The sequence below is a fragment of the Aquarana catesbeiana genome, linkage group LG11 (assembly GCF_042186555.1).
Source record: "Aquarana catesbeiana isolate 2022-GZ linkage group LG11, ASM4218655v1, whole genome shotgun sequence".
In the NCBI taxonomy this organism is placed as follows: Eukaryota; Metazoa; Chordata; class Amphibia; order Anura; family Ranidae; genus Aquarana; species Aquarana catesbeiana.
Genome location: NC_133334.1, coordinates 236221612 through 236238907, shown reverse-complemented (window position 1 = coordinate 236238907; position 17296 = coordinate 236221612). Strand labels below are relative to the sequence as shown.

At 43.8% G+C, this 17296-nt stretch overlaps 1 protein-coding gene across 4 annotated transcripts in view; it reads right to left on the bottom strand.

The window, feature by feature from the left end:
• CMIP (c-Maf inducing protein) overlaps positions 1 to 17296 on the bottom strand; it is a 278661-nt gene that overhangs the window by 77660 nt on the left and 183705 nt on the right. For all 4 annotated transcript variants that reach the window (XM_073605534.1, XM_073605536.1, XM_073605537.1 and 1 more), the window contains one exon: positions 11816 to 12169. In XM_073605534.1, coding sequence (XP_073461635.1) covers positions 11816 to 12169 — 354 coding nt within the window. The remainder of the gene's footprint in view (positions 1 to 11815; positions 12170 to 17296) is intronic.

Below are 17296 nucleotides of genomic sequence, written 5' to 3'. Positions count from 1 at the left end.
CATAAGACAAGCACCGCTGTATGCAGGGTTGGAGCCGGCTGCTAGCCGCGGGTGTGCGTTCCACCGTGCGTTCCAGCCAGCACTTCCGGGTTGTGACGTGTGAGCGTGGCTCCGCCTTACGCGTTTCGTCATAGGACGTTTTCAAAGACGTCTTTGAAAACGTCCTATGACGAAACGCGTAAGGCGGAGCCACGCTCACACGTCACAACCCGGAAGTGCTGGCTGGAACGCACGGTGGAACGCACACCCGCGGCTAGCAGCCGGCTCCAACCCTGCATACAGCGGTGCTTGTCTTATGCATCTTTCTTGTTTTTTTGGCTTGTAAACAAGTGGACAAATGAAATGGAACTTTTACTGTAACCTTTTCTTAACATTTTGTGCAATAAATTGGACATAACGTACTTCACCAAGGAGGGCCCCTTTGTTTTTTCTGTTGCTCCGGTATACTGGAGAGCTGAAGGTGGCAAACTGCTGTAGTATCCTGATCACATCACTATACTTCTTGGGAGCAGCGGTGAGGATCGAATGTTGGAGAGGACAGTAAGCAGACTTGGAGTGAATATCGCATGCCCTGGGACGCCCACTCAGTCGCTCGGTACCCCTGCAGGGGTGTTCATCTCTGGTGAGTGGGGTGTGATAGGGGGGCGTGCACCTGTAAGTCACTGTCCTGAGTGTAAGGCACGGAAGTCACTGCAGTGTCCCCTAAAGTTTCAAATCTACAGCTTTTATAAGGGTGAATTTTGTCTTCTCCATCTTGGTCAGTAAAGGATGACCCCTGGCATGGACTTTTTTTATGAAATAATGGGTGCTGAATGTGTAATTTTATAACTGGTCTTATGGCTGTTGTACGAACTTTTAAACAACTTTAAATAACTGCAATATACCCAATAGTAGTGTGCAATAGGGTGTCACAAACAAGTTTTCTATGTTTTTATGGTTCACACATAAGTGGCAGGGTGTCCTAATATTTTTGGTATTGTTAGGAATCTTTTTCACACACACATGGTAATGATACGTAGAGACCACAGTATCACCAACACACACACATCCAATTAATTATTTTTCAGCATAATAATTATATCACCTCTGGCGTTTTTTTGTCCTAAAACTTTTGATTTTTGAGGAAACACTTATTGTACATTCAATCACAGTTCATTCTATCACTTATACTATGCACTTATTTATCTATTCACTGGGAGGATTTTAATTTATTAATTTGATGTATTACTAGAGTTGAAATTATTGAGACTGCGGCATCTGTTTTGGGTTTAGGGGTATTTTTATTGACTCAGTGTATATAGAGTTTGGGGTCACTTATTATTACTTTATTAGTCTATTGAGGGCAGCGCCGTCTTTATTCCATTATCACTTTAATTAGCAGTCTTTGATTGCTCAGTTCTCAGTCTTAGCAGCAGCGGGGGACAGATGCAGCATCGAACTGATCCTGTATCCACCTAGGTAGGTATACTTTTTTTTTTTTTTTTTCAGAAACCCAAACTTCTCTTTTAAAGCAGAACTTCACTCTCTCAATCAACATTGACTATTTGTAACCTTTGTACTGCTAGTGTTAGTAAATAGATAGGAAATTATGTTTACTGGTTCTAATCTTTTTTTTTTTAATTTCTTTGGTTACTTCCTGCTTTCTATGCCTAGACAAATTATGTCATATATTCCAGGAGTCTTCAGGAAGGGAGAAGGGGATTTCTCAGCTAAGAACACCTTCCTGCCTGCAAGCTTTAGCAAAGGGCATATAGATTCCAGGAAGTAAATTCTTCATCGATCATTTGCCCTTACTCAAGATGGCCACAGCCAGAAATGCTAGGGGGGAATGCTAGGGGGGAAAGTGATTATTAAGCAAAATAAAGCAGAGAGACATGGATGGATGGGGGAGTTTGCTTTGAATGTTAAAAAAGATGTAAATTGTGTTTTTGGTTTGTAGTACTCAGATGCTGTGTAGTTCCACTTTAAGGTATAAAAAAAAATGTAAAAAAATTATACTTTAGCGTCACTTTAATAGCAAAGCACCTTTATATAGAGAATCTACATTCTTCTCTTTCAAATGAATTTTTTTCCATTTTGAAATTTAATGAATCCTGTTTGAAATTACTGGAAGAGTGTGTTTTGTGCATGTTTGACCTCCATCTCATATCACTAATGTTTTCTGTTCCTCCCTTTGAAAATTAAAAAAACAAAGCAAATAAAAAAAAACAGATTTAACCATAAAATGTACACTGCACGTCTGACTATCAGCCATGACTCAGACTTCTATGGTAAGAGTTTTCTCTGGAAACAGCTATTTTTGGACAATAACATACATTAGAAAAGGTTATAACTTGCGTCAAACTTATTGATGAATAAGGAATTTTCAACAGCTTCCCTTCCAGCCTGCGCTATTCCGGTTTATTGACAGTAAAAATCACGTCGCCCTGAATGCCTTATCGTTTTGAAAAATCACTGTCTATATATATCATATTTATATTTAACCTATACCTACGTGCGGTTGCATAAAGCAGGTTAATAGCAGGGTGTTGTCATTCCTATAAAATGGAGGAATGATGGAGCAGGAGTGGTGACATCCAAGTGTCTGTCTTCGGGAACGATGTCTGCTGTCACTGGATAAACTGGTGATCACAGAGTCCCAGAACAAGGAGATAATACGGTGCCTGCTTCCTGCACCACTCCCTTTGTACCTGGTCCTTATGGTGACAGTTCTTTTTATTGTTTGTTCAGAAGGATAGAAGTATCAAAGTATCACGCTCATTATTCTGCTCACCCTCCCCTTAGGTTCAGTTCCCTTTTACTGGTGAATCATCGTGTGGTGGTGATTACTTAGAAGAAAAGAAGAAATGCATGTCTGCTTCAATGGATGATTACAGAGGAAACAACCCTTTGTGTACATGTGTTTTCCTTGTGTATAAAGAGTATCTGACACATGAATAAGTTGTGGATAAATTCTAACACAAAGGAACACCACCAATTCCTTCATTTGGAACCATAACTTCTTAAATGATAGCTATGAACTATGACTGTGATGTCAAGGATTCCTAAAAAAATAAAGTTTAACCACACTTTGAATCCCATGCTTCCCTCTTATATATGAGAATTTTAAATCTCTTCTCTGTATTTTCAAGTAGACTGAGATGTGAACTGGACTGATTAATCGGAATAGTCTAATTGTTTTTCCAATGCAGGCACCAGTAAATGGAGGATCGTGATCAGAACCACCACAACCCAGTCCCCAGTTGAGGTTACCTTCTGCCCCCAACCCCCTAGTGTGATAGGTTGTTAGGACCTTCCAGTGTTCATTCCCCATCTCCAGCATCACAGGAAGATGAGAGTGGAACTTTCTCCATACGGACCTACAGTCTGCTCCGCCTGGCACTGAAAATTACAGGGACACTATGCTGGGGGCACCTGACGCAAGGGGCACTCTGCTGGGGGCACCTGACGCAAGGGGGCACTCTGCTGGGGGCACCTGACGCAAGGGGGCACTCTGCTGGGGACACCTGACGCAAGGGGGCACTCTGCTGGGGACACCTGACGCAAGGGGGCACTCTGCTGGGGACACCTGACGCAAGGGGGCACTCTGCTGGGGACACCTGACGCAAGGGGGCACTCTGCTGGGGACACCTGACGCAAGGGGGCACTCTGCTGGGGACACCTGACGCAAGGGGGCACTCTGCTGGGGACACCTGACGCAAGGGGGCACTCTGCTGGGGACACCTGACGCAAGGGGGCACTCTGCTGGGGACACCTGACGCAAGGGGGCACTCTGCTGGGGACACCTGACGCAAGGGGGCACTCTGCTGGGGACACCTGACGCAAGGGGGCACTCTGCTGGGGACACCTGACGCAAGGGGGCACTCTGCTGGGGACACCTGACGCAAGGGGGCACTCTGCTGGGGACACCTGACGCAAGGGGACACTCTGCTGGGGACACCTGACGCAAGGGGACACTCTGCTGGGGACACCTGACGCAAGGGGACACTCTGCTGGGGACACCTGACGCAAGGGGACACTCTGCTGGGGACACCTGACGCAAGGGGGCACTCTGCTGGGGACACCTGACGCAAGGGGGCACTCTGCTGGGGACACCTGACGCAAGGGGGCACTCTGCTGGGGACACCTCTGTAATCATCCATTGAAGCAGACATGCATTTCTTCTTTTCTTCTAAGTAATCATAACCACACGATGATTCACCAGTAAAAGGGAACTGAACCTAAGGGGAGGGTGAGCAGAATAAAATGCGTGATACTTTGATACTTCTAGGAGACACCTAACGCAAGGGGGCACTCTGCTGGGGACACCTGACGCAAGGGGGCACACTGATGGGGACATCAGATTAAAGGGGTCTCTCAAACTGGGTACCTGATTGAAGGGGGATGCTGCTGGGGACGCCAGATGTAAGGGGGCACACCTGATGTAAGGGGTCACTCTGCTGTGGACAACTGATGTTGGGGTGCATTCTGATGGGGACACCAGATTAAATGGGTCTATCGAACTAGGTAGCCGATTGAAGGGGAGGAAGCTGATGGGGACACCAGATGTAAAAGGCCCATCTGATGAGGCCCAGCTGATGGGGACACCTGATATAAGGGGGAACTCAGATAAGAACTAATTAAGTTAAAAGTACGCTGCGCTATCACAATGGTTATTAAATAATTCAGTGCTAGATTACAAGTAAATGAATACTGTGTTCACTTGTAACATATGTGAAAAAACAAACTGTAAAATATGCTAAAAAATCGCATATTTTAGTTTGTTTGTTTTTTCACATATGTTACAAGTGAACACAGTATTCCTTTACTTGTAATCTAGCACTGAATTATTTAATAACCATTGTGATAGCGCAGCGTACTTTTAACTTAATTTGACTATTTGGATGGTTTATGAGACATGTATATACGTTAGCAGCTGATCACTTGTGAATTACACATTTTGGAGACCATACTTGGTCCATTAACACTTGGAGGCTCACAGGACTATAGACTACTAACTCAGATAAGAACACCTTATGTAGGGAGCACTCTGATGGGGATACCTGATGTTAGGGGCACACTGAAAATTTACAATAAATATAAAAGAAATGCTATAGAAATTGTACATTGCTTATTTTATGATAGACATAAAACGACTACATACATAAAAAATCTGAGTCCTAGCAAAAACATGAGTTTTAGACCACTGCTGGTGAAAATTTAATGGGCCAGGCCTTAAATTTAAATCCAATAACTCCTGCTCTAATGTATCAAGGTATCTAAAGAAATTTAAAATGTAAATGCTTGGTGGCCAATAATCCCCATGAAAGCACCAGACACACACACAAAGATTGGTGTCCAGGCAGTATATGTGGAATATTGTAGAACACTGTCAAGCGTTGTGGTGGCCAGGTAGAGTGTGTATATGGGAGGTATTTTTTTAAGCCCATTTGTGATGTGGACAGCAAGGGGTGTGATGGTGGGCAATGCTGCGCATTCCAAATTCGGTCTGATGCCGCGTACACACAGTTGGATTTTCCAACGGGAAATGTTGGATGTGAGCTTGTTGTCGGAAAGTCCGACCGTGTGTATGCTCCATCTAACATTTGCTGTCGGACTTTCCACCAACAAATGCTGGCTAGCAGGTTCTCAAATTCTACGCCAACGAAAAACTTTGTTGTCGGAAAGTCCGATCGTGTGTATACAAGTCCGTCGCACAAAAGTTCACGCATGCTCGGAATCAAGCAGAAGGAGCCGCACTGGCTATTGAACATGCTTTTTCTTGGCACGTTGTCCATCTTGTACGTCACCGCGTAAGTAATTGTTGTCCAATATTTGTGTTACCATGTGTATGCAAGACAAGTTTGAGCCAACAACTGTCGAACAAAAATCCACGGTTTTGTTGGCGGAAAGTCCAATCGTGTGTACACGGCATTACACTTTAAACCTTATATCAGCACAGTGAAGATGGCAGCCTATGGCTGCTATTATACTGGTGCCCTTTAATGAGTTTTTTTTTTTCTTTAAAGTCCTAAGTGCCCATACACTTTACAACCTATCTGTATAGATCTCATTAGCAAAACGATATTTTATGAGGGCCTTCTTCAACAATTCATTTCGTTTAGATTCAAACACACAGACCCTTCTACTACATAGTGGTTCTTAGATCTAAAGTAGACTGTAAAGTCAAATTACAAAATCTATACCCAGCTTTAAAGTTTTTTCAGAGCAGTTTTGACTCACTCTTGCCACCATTATTTACAACTTCTTCATGGAAGTTGAACCCTTATTTGTGAGGGCCGACTCAATACACGGTATTTCCTTTTTCGTCATCTACATGACACTATTGCAAATGTAACAGTAAACTCAATATAAGACTAAGAGCCCATTCACACAGGGACGACTTGTCAGGCGACCTAGTCGCCTGACAAGTCGCCTCCCGTTCTGTACAATGGAACCGTTCTAAGGGGAGCGACGCAAGTCGCTCCGACTTAGAAAAAGGTTCCTGTACGACTTCGGGGGCGACTTGGGGCGACTTGCATAGACTTCTATACAGAAGTCGTTTTGCAAGTCGCCCGGGCAGTCGCTTGCAGGTCGCCTCACTGAGGCGACCTGCAAGTCGTGTTGCCCCTGTGTGAATGGGGTCTTATTTTAGTTGCGTCTGTCCTATCATCTCTAAATGCAGACACATGCTAAGAGAAAGTGACAATGTATCCAAAGAATCGCACACAGACATTTTTTTTGGATATATAAACATATACATATAAAAGAAAAGCGCTATAAATACTAAATTGATGTTGACAGCACTACAGAGCCCATCCCAGTTTTATAGGGACAATCATGGAGGTGCAGCAGCACTTCACAGAATAAGTAGACCTCATCATAAAACATTCTTTTTAGCTTTTGATGTCTAGCAAGATATTTATAGAAATGCCGGTAGAGTAGCAGTTGCTTCTACAAAACATTTAGCTAGAACAAGCTTTACAACATCTGTAGGACCTGATTACAGGAATAGTATAACAAAGGTTATGGATCTGTGACAGAGTCTGGTGGGCTTACTGGGACCTGGAACCACCGAAGCAGGATCCACTAAGAAAATCCCTGCAAGGCAACTTTACTGGTCTACATACAGCAATTGTCATGACCACCATAAGCCTCCAACAAACCATCAGAGATCACAGGGCTCTTTCCTGCAGTGATGTAAACATGGTCAACATGACGACATCATCAACACATCAACAAAGGCCCAAGCACAGCAAGATCTGTGCGCCAATACCAAAAGTATATTTAGATGATAACCTTTAACTAGCAAATTATCTTTATCTACTATATGATGTATCAATGAACACAACTAAAATTATCATTTTAAAAAGCAACTGCTACACACACTTTTTTGGGATTTATATCTGTGATACATGGATAATTTCAGTTTTAGGAAGGCAATGCTGTCTTTCAATATAGAAGAATTTTTTTTTTTTAGTTCTTATAACTTAAAGGGGTTAGTTGGGATTTTTTTTTTTCAACAATCATACTTACCTAGGTGGATGCAGCACCGGTCCGATTCTGCCTCTGTCCCCCGCTGGCTCTAACACTGAGAACCGAGCAATCAAAGACCGCTGATCGCTCTGTTCTCAGAGCTCCATAAGCAGAGAGAGCTGGTGACTGTCACTGCTCTCTGCTCCGCCCATCCCCCCCCCCGCTCACTGGAGCACTGGGCTGTGGAGGGGGTGGGAGTGGCCAGCTCAGGCTCATGGGTGGATCCCGACTTTATTGTCTTGATCTCGCCCGAGCCTGGAAATGGGTCACAGGAGTGCAGAACGGCCTGAACTTCTGTGATTCACAGGAGAAGTACAGCCAAACGAGCTTTGGCTGTACTTCTTTAAAATTCAAAGAATGACCGAAAGGAAGTAAACAAAGAATAGAGAAAGACGTGACTGTGGCTTCATGTAAATAAAATGGGCATTTGGATATATTTTTTTCATGACAGCAGTTAGTTGGGGGCGAGGCTTCTAATATCCTGGAGTTGGACTTTAAAAGAGAAGTTCGGGATTTAGAAAAAAAAAACCCTTATGCTGACCTAGGTGGATGCAACATCAATCCGATGCAACACTGATCCCCTGCCAGCTCTTCACCTGAGAGCTGAGAGATCACACACCGCTGATCACTCAGTTCTCAGCATTCTATGAGCAGAGGGTCGGGGACTCAGTCACCTGCTCTCTGCTCTGTCCCCACCCCCTGCTGAGAAGCTAAGCCAGCTGCCGGTCCAGGGATTCCATAAGCCCACTGTAGGCTTAAAACGGGTCACAGGAGTGCAGACCTAACTGTACTCCTGTGATCCACAGGAGAAGTACAGCCAAAATAGCCTTGGCTATACTTCTCTTTTAACTGGCCTTGACAGAAATATAAAAGTTGCTGCTGATGACTTGTTATAAAACTTGAAACATTCTTGACTTTAATTACCATTCTTTGACTTTATTATGTAGTGATTCATAGGCCTTAAAGTGGTTGTAAACCTTAGACATGAAATATGAACTAAGCATATCCCTCTATAGCAGGCATATGCAATTAGCAGACCTCCAGCTGTTGCAGAACTCCACATCCCCTGAGGCATAGCAAGACTGACAGCCACAAGCATGACACCCAGATGTAGAGGCATGATGGGACTTGTAGTTTTGCAACAGCTGGAGGTCTGCTAATTGCATATCCCTGCTCTATAGTGTGTACTTGTCTCTATATAGAGCACCAAGTGTCATTTCTGTCTTCTGCCTCTTTCCTCTACTATCAGAATGAGTCACTTCTGACAAGTTTTGTTGACACCAAGAGAAAAATGGTGACGGGGGGGGGACCTTCAGCTGATTAACAGCCTCAGCTCTGTCCCTGTGTGCTGTGTAAAGGGGGTGTGTTTCCACTCCCTCCAATCAGCTCTCAGAGCGTCATTACAGCTTTCTGCCTCTTTTTTTTTTTTCTGACAGCTCAGACAAGCTTTATCAATTCTGGATATTGAAAGGATATAAATAGAAGACTGCAGATAAAGAGGTACAATTTGTGTAGGAGGATTTGTGTATTAGCTGAGACCAGTCACTTCACTCGGTATATGTAAGGGTTTACAACCATTTTAAGCAAGTACAGAGCCAGTAAAATGGGGACAAACAAAAACCAACATACAGCGATCTACACCCTAATATAACTAACTGGTATAATATAAATCAAAGATAATAGTCGCCAATCCTGTATGTGATGAGGCATGGGCAGAGTGACAATTCCAAAATTGTGTAGATGATCCACACCATCTTTTGCAGCTCTGCTATATAACACTTGGGAAGTGCCAAACTGTAACTACAAAATAAAACAAGTGAAGTGCGCTAGTTGGGAATCCTAAAGCTGCTGTAAGACATCCTTTACACGGCAGTCCCATCACACAGACACCTTCAATAACATTGAGTCTCCGCCTCTCCATACTTCTCAACGTGGAGCCTCAAAACATAGAGGCCATAGACAGCTGGTTCAGCTGGAAACGGGCAAATTTCAATCAGTTTGTGGCTGTTCCCATTTGACAGAAGTCGATCGTGGGATCATGGTTTTGTTGATCAGTGTATTCCGGCAGCAGGACCCGATGCTGTCTGAATACAACGTCCCCGTGGGGGGGGGGGTTAACTCCTCCATCTTCCTCAATTGTGTGGATGGAGGAAGTATGTTTTTCCATTCAGCCTGCTGGCTGATTAAAAAAAAAAAAAAAAAGAAAAAAAGTCTATGGCCTGCTTGAAGCCAGCCATAGATGGATGGAATCTCAGCCAGTTCAGCAGGGACCACCCAAGATTCGATCCATCTATGGGCAGGCTAGTTGTACTGAAATTTGATCCATCAACTTCAGTACAACCAGCCTGTCCGAATTTTTACATGTGATCACTGCCGGCGGCTATAGTCGCTAGCTGTGATCGTGGTGTTCTGTCGGCTGGTAAGGTTCCCAAGCCGACATAGATTAATCGAATCTTGGCAGATTCAGCAGGGACCATCCGAGATTCAATCCACCTGTGGGCAGGCTGGTTGTACTGAAGTTGACCCATCAATCAACTTCAGTACAACCAGCCTGTCAGATTTTTTGCATGCGATCGCTGCCAGAAGCTATAGTCGCTAGCTGTGATCATTGTGTTCTGTCGGCCAGGAAGGTTTCCTGGCGGCAGAACACAATAGCGCAGTGGGAGGCATTCCCTCATCAAAACCGACTGTGTTGATGGGGGAATTGAGCAATTTTTCTTCCTTCCACCCGTTTTTTTTTTTATTTTTTACTATAGTCAATATGTTTTTTTTTTTACCTGAGCTATCTAGTGCGCTTTGCTTGTTCTTTTTTTTTGTAGTTACAGTGAAATGGAACTCCTCATTTGCACATTTGTTTGTGGTCCGTGCTTCGATGAATATTGAAGACACAGTACAAGAATGACAACTAAGAAACCGAAAGTTTGCAAAGAAACAAACAAAAGTTCAGTTTTGTCAGCTTCTACATTGATATCAAGAAAAGGACATTTTGACTGCATCATCACCACAGCTAAACATGTTACATATATAAATGGTACCAAGTTCTTTTCATTTAACATGCTCAACGAATAAGACAAGTATATAAACTGTAGCCGTAAGAAGCAAAAAAAAAAGACAGTGCCTGGCTAAGCCAACAGATGCAGATTAGACTGCAGTAAGGTGTGCGCATGGGCTCATAAGGATATATCAAGCCTACAGTCAACAGATCAGTTATCAACAAGTAATTCAGAAGTTGGCTCTTTTGGGGAGTCAAATGAGATTGCCCAAATAGTCAAAAAACTAAAATCCACTTTCCAGTTAGCACTGTTCGAGAAGCAGACAGTCACGTGACCAGAAACCACTCTTTTTTTTTTTTTTTACAAGGGTAACAGAGGAGACTGATAATTAAGCCGACCATAGATGGAACGAATCTTGGCTGGTTGAGTTTAGACTGTCTGAGATTTAATCCACCTTTGGGCAGGCTGGTTCGATGGGTCGACTTAAGTACAACCAGCCCTTCAGATTTTTTTGCATGTGATTACTGCAGGTGGCTATAGCTATCAGCAGTAATCATTATGTTCTGCAGGCAGGGAAGGCTCCACACAATAGCTCTGGGGAGAGGGCTTCCCCATCAACACTCACAGTGTGGATGAGGGAATCGAGCGATTTTCTTTCCTGCAACCCGTGGTTGCAGGAAAGAAAATCCCATCACTATGGCAGTGATTCTCAACCAGGATTCCTCCAGACGTTGCTAGGGGTTCCTTCAGCATTGGGCAATTTCTGCCTCTCAGATAAGTTCCCACTGACACCATTGATCTTTTTAGCTATATGTAAGGAGGTAATTCTTCCCAATGACCACACGTGTAAGGACCATTATTTCCACTGACCATCACACTAATGTATCATGAGTTGTAGATTTCAAATTTTTAGCAGGGGTTTCCTGAGACCGGAGAGATATATTTCAAGGGTTCCTCTATTTTGAAAAGGTTGAGAAAGGCTGATCTATGGCTTGCCTTAGCCAATGGTTCTGGTCACATGGTCACCTGCCTCGAAGATGGTTTTGATTATAGCTATACTCAATCTGCTGAGTAGTGATCAGTAAAGAAGTGCACTGCTACAGTGGCAGTCAGTGGAGAATTTCCCATCAATGCAGTGGCAGTCAGATGAAAAGTGTACATCAGTGTAGTGGTGGTTAATAGCGAAACGTGTAGAACCAGTGACAGGCTGTGCATAATACAAGGATAAAAAATGTACAGCAGGTTTCTAGTCAGCATACTAACTTTTAAGAGCAAAACACATTTTAACTATATCAGCAGTTACTTACAGCATCTTTAGGATTTCCACGTAGCAGCCCAACACCCGCTCGGCCTGTGGGCTGAGCTCAATGCTCATGGTGCTGCAGGCTGGGCTGATGAGAAGACAGTCAATCAGGTTGGGTTCACTATCGTTGCCAGTGTTTGCTTTCAGCTTCTGATTCACTGTATTGTTGCGCTCCACCTCCACGTGTATCTCGTTCGATGTGACGATGACTGACTTGTGTCGGGACTCCGCCGACGTGACCTCTTTGGAAACCAGGTCAGGATTGGTATGAAGAAGCCGTAAGGGGATGTTGGGCTTGCGGTCGCATTGCTGCTGACAGCCATTACGGATTTCTTTGAGGCTTGGCGAATTGTCTCGGCTTCACATAAAAAGCAAATAAGGAGTATAATGTTAAATAAAGCCAAGTAAAGCAATAGGATGACAAAACGTTCAGGACGGTTTTATTTCATGAACCATGATGTAACTTTATAAAGGTTCCACTCACTTTCCCTTAAAGCCCAAGTCCTCTAACCTCCCCTCCCCCACCCCAGCCATAATCTTCCAGTGCTTTGGGGCTGTCATAGGCACTCATCAAGAGGGTTGACTATGCCCGCCCTTTCCGCCTCCTCCTCCATTCAAAGATGTGGCACTATAGCTTCAATTAATGAAAAACCCTATAAGAATGGAGAAGGTGGACTTTCCATTCATCTGCCCGTCCTTCATTCATGGGTTTGAGGGGTCAGAGGACTTCAGATTTCAACTAGGATAGCCAGGACAAGCACAATGGACAATTTTCAGTAAATAGTCCCCTGTGCTGATCTAGAAAAAAAAAATGACCTACACTTAGGCTTTAAAATTATATAAAAGCTTCATTTTTTTTTAAAATTAAAATAATAAACATGTTATAATTAGCTGCTCCGAGCAATGGTATTGCACAGAGCCCCCCTGATCATCCTGGCTGCATCTCTTCAGCGAGTGCCCCCATAGCAAGCTGCTTTCTATGGGGGCACTCATGCGGGCTCGCTCCCGAGCCACCCTGTCTGCATCTATTGACACAGACAGGGCTGCTTGGCCCCACCCCCTGTCAATACAGCTCCCACTGCGATCATTCTGCCCAGTAAGAAGGGAAAAATAATGCATTATGGTACAAAACCTTCAGCCTTTATAACCACGTTAACATTAATGTCTAGAGATTATTAAAATAAAAAATATGATCTTAAATGATAATTTTTATACAGCACATGCCACAGTAAAGTATCTGGAACAGCGTGCAAAAGAAAATGTGCAAAGAAAAAAAAGCAAAGGGAAGCTACAAAATTTACATCCAGGCCTTATGTTTTCTGATAGGAAATGGTTATTACCCAACACCTACAGGGATATGTCAAGTGCTGTTAACGCACACCAATAAAATAAGGAACTGAAGAAACTGAGCTGGTGGTGCCCATTTTCACAGTGCAGCTCTCAAAATGACAGAGGAAAAGAGTATGGTGATTTAACAATGCTTATTCCTTAACCGCTTGCCGACCAGCCGCCGCAGTTATACTGTGGCAGAATGGCATGGCCAGGCGAAACGCCGTCATGTTACGTCGGCTCCAAAGGCGGCCACTAGGAGCGTGCGCTCGATGCTCGCCCCCGGAGCCGATGCGAGTGGGCTCCCGCAATCGCTCATAACACGACGAGAACCGGGAGCTCTGTGTGTAAACACAGAGCTCCCGGTTCTCTGAGGGGAGAAGTGACAGATCGTCTGTTCTTACAGAGTATGAACAGCGATCTGTCATCTCTCCTAGTCAGTCCCCTTCCCCCTTCAGTTAGAACATGCATAAGGGAACACAGTTAACCCCTTGATCGCCCCCTAGTGTCAACCCCTTTACTGCCAGTAACATTTTTACAGTAATCGGTGCATTTTTATTGCACTGATCGCTGTATTAATGCCAATGGTCCCAAAAATTTGTCAAAATTGTCCGATGTGTCCGCCATAATGTCGCAGTCACGATAAAAATCGCAGATCGCCATCATTACGTGTAAAAAAAAAAAATAAAAATTAATAATAAAAATGTTATAAAAAATATCCCCTATTTTTTAGATGCTATAAATTTTACGCAAACCAATCTATATATGCTTATTGCGATTTTTTTTTTACCAAGAATATGTAGAAGAATACAGATCAGCCTAAACCGAGGAAAAAAAATTTTTTTTTTGTATATTTTTGGGGGATATTTATTAAAGTAAAAAAGTGTTGCTTTTTTTTCAAAATTGTCGCTCTTTTTTTGTTTATAGCGCAAAAAATAAAAACCGCAGCGATGACCAAATACCACCAAAAGAAAGCTCTATTTGTGGGGAAAAAAGGACGTCAATTTTGTTTGGGTACGTCGCACGACCGCGCAATTTTCAGTTAAAGCGACGCAGTGCCAAATCGCAAAAACGCTCTGGTCAGGTAGGGGGCAAATCCTTCCGGGGCTGAAGTGGTTTTAAAGCATATGTGTCAAACACAAGGCCCGCAGGCCAAATCCGATCCCCCCAAGCCATTTCATGAGGTCCTAAAACCTCTCCTGCAGCTGTAGCATCCCCCCCATCTCTGCTTTCCCCTTGTCCAAGCAGAGAGGACAGAACTCCTCTAAGATCCTGTGCCTCTCTGTGCAGCAGCAGCCCCTCTTGTCTCCGCCTTCCCTGGTCTCAGCATTCAGCAGACTCTAGCAGCTGACTCCAGCCCTCCTCCAGACCCTGCACGTTCTGCTTCCCAGTAGCAGCACAAGGTAAGGGGGGTGCACTGTGATGTAAGGGAGGCTGGGGGACTCTTTACATCTGATGTAAGGGGGGGGGGGTTGGGTGCTCTGGACATCTAGTGTTACAGATATAACCAGCCCTTCGAAGGCAACCATAATGCTTTAGCCACACCCCCGATGACAGTGCCTAATGTGACGTCACCACGCACAGCGGCTGCCGAATAGAATGAACAGATTGTGGATGTTGCCATTTCTGCAGCTTCTACTGCACTATGGAGTGTCTGTGTCTGTATTTTACTCTTTTCTACTGAATGGGAGTAAAGTTGGAGTGAAGCTGGTGGTTATAGTGCTATCCCATCATTCATTGTGGATCTGTTTTATCCCTAAAGAGCTGCTGGCTTTTCATTAGTTTGAAAGCCATCTTATTCCAGTAAGCACTCTTATCTCTTCTAGACTTCCGGGCTACCCTTTCCGTAGTTAGTTCTACTTGGAAAAGACGGATAGGTATTATTTATATATATATATATATATACACTGAAAGAAGTATGGGGGTTGCCATCGCTGATCTCCATCAGAAAATGCTAGCAGCCTCGCTGTGCCTGGCTTCAATATAGTTTGAGTGACGGACCTGGAACATCTGCGTGGTAAACAGGTGTCAGAAAAGTGTCAGTGATTTATTTCTCTCTATACTCATTCCAGGTTTGCAACTCAAAAAGCATTGAATTGGTCAAATTAAAGATCAGAAACAGTATCTCCCATATTTCTATCCTGACAGATTCACTAGAAGATAGAGAGAGTGCTGTAACCCTTTGGACCTCGCAGAAGCATTCAGTTGCGGGGCTCTTGCAGAGTGGTCTCATTTAATTGAAAGGTCCTGATTGGCAGGTGGTTGCACCCACCAAAAGCAACAGGGGGCTTAATTCCTGCTGCGGCATGTGTACACCAAACAGGGGTAGAGATTGGGGGTGGTAAAACCGCGACTCAACCGCAGGGTTTTACCACTCCCCAACTTTACGTGTGAAGGAGCCCTAAGGGTGCTGCTGCTGAATGCAACCAAGGGCTCCTTTACAAGTGCAGCAGGCACTGCTCCTCTGAAAAGCGATCCAAGTGCGTTTGGCCGATGGCGAGGGGGTAATATGTTGCCTCCTTGCCACCTGATTAAAAACCAATGGTTGCCGTGCAATGCACGCAAGTGCGACACGGTAGTACGGCACTTAGAGGTTTAAATCAGGCGTGAGGAGGTGACACTGTGCTCATTGATCTTTGACGTCTCCCATGTTGTTCAGGTAGATCTCCACCTCTTTAAGGTTGCCTACCCCTGTCCTACACTATATTCTGCTTCAAAAGGAAAAACACAGCCAATGCAATAAACACAGACCCGCCTAAAGGGAAGTACTTGTGGTAAATTGTGTTTTCGTAGCATATCTTATATAGGTCAGGATGTTATAGCTTTGGTTTAATGTAGTTTCTTAAAGCAGATCAAACAACCAAAACCTGTCTGCTATATTAAAGCGACTCTGTAATGTCTTTGGGTAAAGGCCCATTTACACTATTCAGGTGTAGTGCATTTAACACAAACACACACACACACACGTGTTATATCGCACATAAACATGCATTGTGTTAAGGCAGTCCACCCATTGAAAGGGCTGTCTAATGAAGAACATTAGACCCCAACACGTACCGGCTGCATATTGTATATTGCAACACATGATATTGTGTTACTGCACATTGAAGTTTCCTGTCATTCAAAATATATAGCATCTCAAAGCTTTGTTGCTTTCTTTTTCATTGTATTTGCACACATGCTAATACACTTGTATATGAAAACATGCTTAAAAACAAAATATTAAATATTTTCTGAAAGCAGAGGACTCATAAAACCTTAGAAACTGGCAGTTGCTGGGTTTTTTTGACTGCATATTAGTGCAGGTTTATATCAAATCTTTATTTTCAGTAAAAAAAAAAAAAAAATTTTTATAGCCAATGTTATAGCCAAAGAACCTTAAAGCTGATGTCCAGGTTTGCTTTCACTTTAAATAGTTTGGGTCAAGCTGGCCTGAGTGAACAATACCCTTTACTAATATGTGCGCCCACTGGGTGCTCCGTATAAACTGTATGTGGCCTCAGCTACATACAGTATAAAGCTTTGTGTTCCAGGTGTGAGACGAGACCTTTCTGTTTCACCCAGAGCAAAATTGCGTCGGGCTGAGTGGCGCTCAGCCATTCATAGGCAGCTTTGTATTCTATGAATGAATACAAAGCTTCCTCTGATTGCCCAAGTTGGAGAGGTGGGCCGATGATGTCATGATCTTCAATTCGGCTAATCAGAGGAAGCTTTGTACAAAGCTGCCTATAAATGGCTGAATGCCGCTCAACCCGACACTATTTTGTTCCAGATGAAACCGGAAGGTCTCATTTTACACCCAGAACACAAGGCTTTATACTGGCTGAGGCTACATACAGTTTATACAGCACACACAAGTTAGTGAAGGGAATAGTTCTTTTGAGCCAGCTTGGCCCAAACAAACTATTTAAAGTGAAAGTAAAACTGGACATTAGCTTTACTGCTACTTTAGCAGCGCTTTACCGCTGTTATTGCGGCGCGTGTTTTTAACCCTGCTAGTGGCCGAATAAAGGGTTAAAATCGCCCTCAAAGCGCCGCTTCCGAAGTACTTTGCAGGCGCTTCGGCAGCGTGCCCATTGATTTCAATGGCAGGGGCGGTGGAGGAGCGGTGTATACCCCGCTCCCGCACTGCCCGAAAGATGCTACTTGCAGGACT